The following is a 10000-nucleotide window of genomic DNA, read 5'->3' on the forward strand; positions in this document are numbered from 1 at the left end:
TCTCAATAATGGCTGTTTTTTCCCTTTAATAAATTTGTTGTTATTATTATTATTATTATTATTATTATATTTGTTACATCTATCTTTGAAATCTTTAGTATTTTTGTAAATATATAAAGCTATCATGTTGACGTAAAACATAACGCAAACAGATAAACGTGTTTATGTTGATCATGGTGATGTGTGTGCGAGTGTAACAGAGTGCTGTTGATGAGTAATAAGTCATTTGTTTATGTTTTGTGAAACTAAACCCACAAGAATTTGTGAAAAATTATCATCAGGAGATACAAATACAACAATAACAACAATAACAACAACAACCGCTGGAACAGATAAAAACAACTCTCCCGTGTGTGTCAGTGTATCGCTCACATTCTATCCACTTACAATAAACACTTTGTTCAGTTACACGTGTGTGTGTGTGTGTGTGTGTGTGTGTGTGTGTGTGAAACATCCATGACAACCACGGCGTGTCAATAAAACTCCACGGATGAGATGGAGCTGATGATAAACGCCCTCTGAGAGACAGTGTGTGTGTGTGTGTGTGTGTGTTCAACTAAATCACTGACACTGTCCAGGAATTCTTCTCCTGTCACTATGGCGACCTGAAATGTCTGCACACATACATTGACAATTTGCTGTGTGTGTGTGTGTGTGTGTGTGTGTTGAAGATCAAAGCCTTAAGGTATGGTGCATTATCACACTCATCACACACCTGAGCGTTACAGTCGATAACGATTAGATGATTAAAATCCTCATGTTCTGCATGTAGAGAAGTGGGTGGAGTCAAGCGCCTCCTGTAGGCGTGCCCATAACATGACGGACAGCATGAACCCGTGTATTTTTGTTGACAATTTTCCTTTTGACATTTTTATTTCCTTTCACTTGCTCTGACCTCTACATATTAAACAGATGTTTCACCTTCAACACTAGATGTTTATTTATTTACTTGTTTGTTTGTTTATTTCTAACAGTAACAACATTCCTTCCCGCCCGTTTAAGGCTTTTTTCCCCTGCAGTATAAGGAGTGCAGGCTCACAGCTGGCCTGGAATTCCTTTTCATAGACGCTACATGGCTAACTCCTGGAACAGCAACACACTGTTATGCTAATTATAGCGTTAGCTGCACACACACACACACACACACATATATATATATATATATATATATATATATATATATATTTATATATACTCTGTTTGATCCTGTGTAACGAGGTAAGGTTAGTGTGTGTACCTGTGTATCCAGCATCATCATCATCACCACCATCCAGAGCTCATATCTCCCTCTTCCTCCTCCTCCTCTTCCTCAGCTCTCACGGTCTCGAAGGGTTTTAATCCAACACTTGTTCTGGCAACACTAGAGGACGCACACACACTCTCTGGAGCGCACTCCGGAGTGTAACTAGGGGTCATCAGAGGTCCAAACACATCAGCACAGTGATTGTCCGAGGGGGAGAACGTGCGAAAATCCAGCACTTCTTCTCTTTCCCCTTAACCCTGAGGATGACGGATGGAGGAAGCACCGAGTTCCAGCGGCACTGGATCCTGGGTAAAGTGGTTAAGGTTGTGTGCTATTTATCAGAGGGTTGTGTGTTTGAAACCCTCTACTCTTTACAGAGAGATTGGTGAAAAGGCGTTAACCCTCAGGTTTTGTGCTTTAATGTAAATGAGAGATTAATGGCGTCTGGACGTCTGCGCTGGTGCTGTGCTGCTTAATAAAGACGCCCTGAAACGCCCGAATGGAGACAGGTCCATCCAGGTCCGAGGTTTCCCTTTATAGGATGCGCACTGTTGTGTTCCAGAACGACCTGCGTCCAGCGCCAGGTGAGATCCGCATCAGTGTCCAGGTACCGACCTCGAAGTGGAACCTTTCAGGACATCCCGTTAATTTCAGACTTAAAGGAAGAAAAGGATCCTGATATTAAACCCGGGTGAGATTAAGACATTCACTGTCAGGCACAAAAAGGTGATCCGTGCACACTAGATGGTCTACACTAGATGATCCACACTAGATAATCTACACTAGATAATCTACACTAGAAAATCCACACGATAGACAATCTATACTAGATGATGAGCACTAGATGATGCACACTAGATGATGCACACTAGATGATGCACACTAAATGATAACACACATTAAATGCTGCACGCTACATGATGCACACTGGATGTTGCACAAAAGATGATCTAGATGATGCACACTAGTTGATGCACACTCGTTTTTGCACACTAGATGATCTACACCCTAGATGATGCACAGCAGGTTATGATGCACACTAGATGGTACACACTAGATAATAAACACTGGATGATGCACACTAAATTATAATGCACACTAAATTATGCTCATTAAATGATGATGCTCACTAGATGATGATGCTCACTAGATGATGCACACTAGGCCACAGCGCGCGCGAGTCCACCCCGACGCACAATCCTTCACCTGAGATTATAATCCCGGGTTAAACTCGGGCGCGCGCGGATTTAGTCCGAGATGGAAGCGGGTGCGCGCGCGGGTGAGGACGCACAGGATGGAGGGATGAGGAAGAGGATGAGGATGAATATGAGGAGGATGCAGAGGCTTCATGCCTGCCTCATCTTTCCGTTTTTCTCGCTCGAGCGCGGGACCTTCCCCCCAGATCTCATCCCGTTATTAAAGCACCGCGCGCGCGTCTTCCCATGCCCTCTCTCCTTCCTCCGGATTGGGCTACGATCCCATCTCCTTCTCCTTCTTTATTTGATGTTTTTTTTCCTCCTCTGACAAAATGGACGGCCTCCGCTCGCTTCTCCTCCTCCTCCTCCTCCTCCTCTATCTCTCAGTCCGCTTCCACTCCCTCCTCCGGCCCTCCGACTCCATTCTCACATCGTCTCCATATGCAAGAAAAAGAACACACACTCACACACTCACACACTCATGATCAATCGGAATGATAAATCAGAGAGAGAGAGAGAGAGAGAGAGAGCGCGCGTGCGTTCCGCTGAAAGCCGGCGCTTTTCTTCAATAAAACGCAGCAGCGCGGCGGGACTGGAGCGCACACTGTATGGCGGGAAGAGCGGAACAGAATCAGCTCGCAGCCTCGGGCGGCAGATACTGAGAAATGCGTAAAAAAGCGTGAAGCGCGCTGCATGAAGGGTCATTTACACACCAGAAAATATATATATTTTATTTTTATATTTATAAAAACTCTATGTATAGTTACAGCGGTGCCTCGGCATACGAGTTTAATCCGTTCTTAGGGTGAAATGTTGTATTGTGAAACACATTGTCCCATAGGAAATAATGTAAATACAAATAATTCATTCCAGCCACCCAAAAATATTACCAATATTACAATTTCCAACAATATAATCATATTTCTGCATATAAAAACAATCAAAACATATAGAAAAGACATAAAAATGAAGTCAAATATTAAATAAATATTCATTTAACCTCACTTAACCTTAATTTATGATTCCTCTCGGCTCCGGCTGCTTTAAAAACCAAACTAAAAGTGGCTCACTTTTCTTCCTGCTACCGACCTTGATAAGATTCTTGTACCCATGGTGCTGTGTCTTTACTCAATCTTACACAAAATGCAAAAAAAAAAAAAAAAAAAACACACACACACACACACACACAAAGAAATATGTAAACTGACTCTGTTTGACTTTCCACTGAAGCAAGCAACTCTTGAACGGCTCCCGGATGTACGTGAAGCTTAGCCTTTTTTTCAGTTCGTTTTGATTTGTTCACTCGTATACCAAAATGCTTCACATGTCCAGGCAAAACTTCAGTTCTTAAGGCAAAAATTCATGAGGCAGGGCATTTGTATGCCGAGGTACCGCTGTACTTTATTGACCCCAAAGGAGATTCCAGATGTCAGTAGACACAGGGTGAGAACTAACCAGAAATTACTAGTGCAATTCTAAGGATTAAAAAAAGGTATTCAAAAATTATAGAAATAAAGCATTTAAGTCACAAGTAACAATAAATAAATTCTCAGATATGTGATAAACATTTGCTAATTTATTTTTAATTTGCAATCTTTTTTATTTATTTTTTGCATTTATCACAGAACATCCAAAAAATGTAATGCTACACAAAGATAACGCAACTAAATACAAAACACAGATTAAAAAGATGATTTCATTTATTAGAGGAAAATAGCTGTGCAAACCTACCTGGCCCTATGTAAAAAAGGAAACTGCGCCCCAAACCTAATAACTGGTTGTTACACCATTGATGGCAACAAGTCTTCACTGGCAGTGAGTCTTTCACATTATTATTTTATAATTGTTTTCATTCAGCCAAATTGGAGGAACTGCATCTTTGTGTTATATTAAATGAATTTGAATAATTTAAGTGCGAAAAAAAATAGGATGTGATATTTGTGTTGCATTACATATCCATGGTGCTGTGTAGTATTTTAAGCAGGAATATTGCTGACTGTGTAATTGTGTGATTACCCTTCTCTCCGTTTAAAAAGCAGGTGTTTGAAATAAGAAAAGGAAACCGTTGCAGAGAGCAAATAAAACATGTTTACATTCAGGGAGGGGAGATAAAGAGAGAGAGCGCGCAAGAGAGAGAGAGAGAGAGAGATCCGCACACAACTTGAGGTGTATGGTATGGTATAGTATAGTATAGTATGGTATGGTATGGTATAGGGTAGTATAGTATGGTACGGTATGGTAAGGTATAGTATAGTACAGTATAGTATAGTATGGTATGGTTTATTATAGTAGTATGGGATAGTATGGGATAGTATGGTATGGTATAGTATAGTATAGTATAGTATAGTATAGTATAGTATAGTATAGTATGGTATGGTATGGTATGGTATGGTATAGTATAGTATAGTATAGTATAGTATAGTATAGTATAGTATAGTATAGTATGGTATAGTATAGTATGGTATAGTATAGTATGGCATGGTATGGTATAGTATAGTATAGTATGGTATAGTATAGTATAGTATAGTATAGTATGGCATGGTATGGTATGGTATGGTATGGTATAGTATAGTATGGTATAGTATAGTATGGCATGGTATGGTATAGTATAGTATAGTATAGTATAGTATAGTATGGTATGGTATGGTATGGTATAGTATGGTATAGTATGGTATGGTATGGTATGGTATAGTATAGTATAGCATAGTATAGTATGGTATGGTATGGTATAGAATGGGGTAGTATAGTATAGCATGGTATAGGCTTGTGGTAGCTCAGTGGTTAAGGCATTGGACTACAGTTTAAAAGATCCCAGGTTCAAACCCCACAACCACCAAGCTGCCACTGTTGGGCCCTTGAGCGCGGCCCTTAACCCTTAACTTCCCAGATGTGTAATGAGATAAAAATGTAAGTCGCTCTGGATAAGAGCGTCTGCTAAATGTAGTATAGTATAGTATGGGGTGTGGCAACCTACTGGGGCTTGAACTGAAATACAACATTTACTTACAGCTCCAGAAAAAAAAAAAAAGATAATTAGGCATAATTAGTTTCTTTTGTTTTTTTCTTACAGGTGCATGTGTTGGTGAGATAAACATTTTGACATTAAAATAACCCAAGATCATGCAGTATTTGCAGAGCTTCAATAACTCAATTAAACTAATTGTAAATAATTTGTAAACAAACTGTGTTAATGCTTTGGCTAAATAACATTAATTAATCAGTATTTGGGGGAATAATTACAGCTGGAATAATGTGTTTTGTCTTTCCACCAGTTTTTCACCTTGCAGTTGGGTAACTTTTTTACTACACTTTTACAAAAAAAAAAAAAGCAAACAGCTCAGCTTTACTTTATAGTTTGTGACTCTCCGTCTTCCTCTTGATGACATTCTAGACGTTTTCTCCAGTTAAATACAGTGGGCTCCTATTTTTTCAGATCTGTGTATATACAGTATATAGTATATGTATTTTGTATATTTATATTTACTGGAAATAGGACTAGGACTTCTACTTTTATATATATATATATATATATATATATATATATATATATATATATATATAAAATTATTAATACTTTATATAATTACACTAAATGTTTAGTAAAAACTGAAGCCCAGATTCTTTGCCCAATAACTGACTCAGTGTGACACTCAGCACTCATCTCTCACAGCTCCGACCGATTATGATCCACTCTATCCAGCATGAAGCTCTGAGAAGTGGAGCTGCTCATGATGACTGATTCACAACTGAATCAATTCTTCTCCAATGATTCAGAAGATCAGTTGATTCACACATAAACAGATCAGATTTATAATAATAATAATTATAATTATTATTAATATTAATCTGTTCTACTCCTGGGAATTCCGTCTCTTTTCACTGAATCACTGAATCATCTCATCACTGAGTCGACTCTTTCAGCCCTCAGACTGCTGGTGGTGACTTTGTTTCCTAAACTGGACTCTGAGCTTCTCGTCATGACGTCAGCAGCGAGGTCAGATTCACACGGATCAGAGGCGGGTTTATTAGGACTGGAGCACACATCAGGAGAAGTCTATAAAGTTTCTCTTTAAATGTTTCTCAGGAATCTAATAAAGGTCCAACTTCTGAGCCTTTACGGTTCCTCGGTTCTCCATCCACGAGAAGGTTAAGGTTCTATTTAGAACCCTAAACCAGAGCTAGAACCCTTCACGAGATCCAGCAGGTAGTGTGGTTGTGTATTCGCCCCTCAGCTCTCAGGAACCCGGTTCTGTTCTGACTTAGACGCAGGACCTGTGGAAGAGTGGGTTCTCACAGGAACCCTGATCAGAGAGAGCTTTAGAAGACGGACACAGAGGGACAGTGTTAAAGCTCAGAGCCAGAACACACGAGCCTGCGTAACACACTGCTGATGGGTTCAGCTCCGTCACCTCCCTCTCAGCTCAAGGATATGTGTGTGTTTGTGCGTGTGTGAGTGTGTGTATGTGTATGTATGTATCAGTGACCTCAGTGCCGCTGAACTCGAGTGTGTGTTTGTGTGGGGGCAGAAACACTCAAGTCAGCAGCATGTGGAAGTAATCAAACAAAGAACAAGAGTTACACAACGGATATGTGTGCGTGTGTGTGTGTGTGTGTGTGAGAGAGAGAGAGAGTGAAAATTAGAGATAATTCTTAATAAATACACTCTTAAGAGATTAAGAGTGACAGAGTGTGTATAAAGAGAGATGGAAAATGGCTAATGGGAAGACATAAGAGAAGGAGAATTAATAGGATTTGCAAAGTAAAAATGTGTGTGTGTGTGAGAAGATGGGAGAATTTATAATCAAAGCAGATAAGCACAGTGGGAGGAGATATGAGAAAAAGTGAAGTTCAGCGCAGCAGGGTGTGTGTGTGTGTGTGTGTGTGTGTGTGAGAGAAAGAGAGAGAGGATTCTTAATAAATCTAAGAGATTAAGATGAAAAGTTACAGAGTGTGTAAAAAGAGATGAAAATGGCAAAAGAAAAGTCACAAGTGAAAGAGAATTAACAGACAAAAAAAAGAAAAAACATTCACAGAGAAAAAAAAGTGTGTGTGTGTGTGTGTGTGTGTGAGAGAGAGAGAGAGAGAGAGAGAGAGAACTTGAAGATTTGGTTCTAAAGAAACATCCAGTAAAAAAAAGGGAGAGTGAAAAAAAATTCCAAAAGAGAAAGACACAGAGAGACAGAGACAGACAGACGGAGAGACAGAGAGGTCTGGACGTCTTTGTCTTTGACCCAGTGAAGCTGCCGAACAGCTCAGGTTCCTCACACTCACAGCAGCTGATCACCAGCTCATCACAGTCACTTTAACGTGTCTAATCACATGTACAGTACAGTAAATTTGCTTCAGACGTTAGGCCATGCCACCGTCTGGACATCGAGACGTCTGGACTGAGGAAGGAAGCTGAAGTGAACTTGAGCTCTGAAGGGTTTTTTACTCTAAAACTGGCATTTTATCTCTGTATAGACATCAGTGTGTCATACAGAGTCAGGAAACACATCAACACCCAGCCTGAGACGCTGAACACGTCCACAGTCGAGGTGGGAGTTATAACCTGATGTGCTTAAGTCCGGCACATCCTTATCCATTCAGAGCGAGACGGACAAGTTAGTTATCACTTACGGTGAAGTGGCTTCGATAGTTTATTACTATTATTATTATTTTTGTTATTAAGTGTATAAATAATCTAAACCTGAACCAGAACATGTCTGAGTTTTCCACGTCTTATACTAAATCAGTATCTATTCCATTAACCAAGACTGATTAAAAATAAATAAATTTAATCAAATTGTAATTAAAGTTATCTGAGCTAACCCCGCCCCCTTATTTCCATCATAACCAATCAAAAGTGAGATATCATACCCCTGAAATTCTGTAAAGTAATCTCACGAACACTTTTACAAAAGCAGAACGTTTACATTTTCACGTGAATCATCAAACTAAAGAAATTCTTCAAAAATGTCAAGAGGCCAGAGTCGAGTTTTCCAAAAAAAACAACAACAACACTTTAGTGTTAAAATCATCAGAAAGCATCACAAAAACATTTTTTCAAATCATTCGGGGAAAATAAAGACATTCAGCAAGTCTGCATCAGTAATCCAGTTTTGCGTCGTACATTTATTTAATAAATCAGTCTGGAGAGTGGTGCTGTGATTCAATTGCTTATTAGCATGTGCCGTTAATCAATACCACGATTACATCATCATCATCACTCTGAAGGCTGCCTAGGTAGGGAGCGTGCTGATTTCGGGACGTGGGATAAAAATCCATCAGGCATCAGGAATGTGAAACAAGGACACGTTTGTAATGGTGAGTTTTACAGAAGAACGTTTCGCTTCTGCTTAACAGGACTACGATGATAGTGAAGCATCTCTGCGTTTCTGAGTAACATGAATAAATAAAAGCGTTAGCTACGCGGACGCCATCGTCCGGATCTGCAGGTGACGAGTTGTTTATCTGTGCAGCTCCATCAGCTCTTCATCAGTTCCGTTTCAGAGACGAGGGACAGAAGCGGCGTAAACACGTGCATGCGGTGTTGAAGATTAACATCAGAGACAGCAGACACACACACACACACACACACACACACACACACTTCAGCTGGATAACTAGTGCATGTTCTAATGTGTTACAGAGATTAGTACGTGGTTAATAAACTCATAACTCTCTTCCACTGACACGGTGCCGAAGCTTCACCTGGAACCGTTTCTCATTCTCACCACAGCTAACAGTAACTCCCTTTCTGAGTGAGAGGCCACGCCTCCTGACAGGTACAAAGGCCACGCCTCCTTTACCGAGTCTGACAGGTACAAAGGCCACGTCTCTTTCTCGGAGACTGACAGGTAGAAAAGGCCACGCCTCCTTCACTAGGACTGACAATTACAAAAGCCACGCCTTCTTTACCAAGGCCACACCTTCATTTGGAATGCCATTCGCAGAGGCCACACCCCTTTTCCTGTACCATGCAGACACACATGCCACACCTTCTTCGTCTACAGAGGTCTCACCACTGACAGGTACAGAGGCCACGCCTCCATCTCCTCGGCCACACCTCCGTTACTAAGAGGCACCTTCACTGGCAATGACAGGTACCGAAGCCACACCCAATTCACTGTGACTGACAGGCAAAAAGGCACTGCCAAACCTCCATTTCTAGAGAGAATACAATCACAGGCCACACCTTTCATTATGACTGACATCCATCACAGAGGCCACGCCTCCTTTACTGAGACTAGCCAGTGATCTAAATGCAATGCTATGCTAAACTATTTTTCTGCTTTGTTAGCCAGCTAGCTAAAAATGAACAAAACTACAGTAATGCCATGTAGCAATGTCTTATGTGACATAAGCCCCGCCTTCGTTGTCTCGGCGACGCCTGTTAGTGTTTATTCCAAACGCTAAAAATAATCAAGGCTTCGGGACGGGCGATATATATTTGTAAAAAACATTAACGCTCAGTATATAAGCTCCGCCCACAGTATGATGTAACAAATCAGAGAACCTGAAAAGCGGCGGTTCCATGTCAGTGGAAAAGGTATTGCACGCGCGCACACACACACACACA

General features: G+C 40.6%; 2 protein-coding genes across 5 annotated transcripts in view; both read right to left on the bottom strand.

The window, feature by feature from the left end:
- The window catches only part of LOC128507375 (ral guanine nucleotide dissociation stimulator), a 43953-nt gene extending 40902 nt beyond the window's left edge, over window positions 1-3051 (bottom strand). Inside the window, exons 1-2 of one of the 4 annotated variants that reach the window (XM_053478217.1) lie at window positions 2450-3051; window positions 1238-1898 (exon numbers count right to left, since the gene is read on the bottom strand). In XM_053478217.1, coding sequence (XP_053334192.1) covers window positions 1238-1270 — 33 coding nt within the window. In that variant the 5' untranslated portion in view covers window positions 1271-1898; window positions 2450-3051. Of the gene's footprint in view, window positions 1-1237; window positions 2013-2373 lie in introns of those variants that run through there. The other 3 variants (XM_053478216.1, XM_053478215.1, XM_053478214.1) reach the window with 3 other exon arrangements.
- Window positions 3052-8533: 5482 nt separating this feature from the next.
- Window positions 8534-10000, bottom strand: part of tbc1d13 (TBC1 domain family, member 13) — a 12068-nt gene continuing 10601 nt past the window's right edge. The window contains exon 12 of the mRNA XM_053479212.1: window positions 8534-10000. This exon is cut by the window's right edge and continues 1089 nt beyond it. The gene's annotated coding sequence lies outside the window, so the exon portion shown is untranslated.

Source organism: Clarias gariepinus, chromosome 19 (genome assembly GCF_024256425.1).
Source record: "Clarias gariepinus isolate MV-2021 ecotype Netherlands chromosome 19, CGAR_prim_01v2, whole genome shotgun sequence".
Lineage (NCBI taxonomy): Eukaryota > Metazoa > Chordata > Actinopteri > Siluriformes > Clariidae > Clarias > Clarias gariepinus.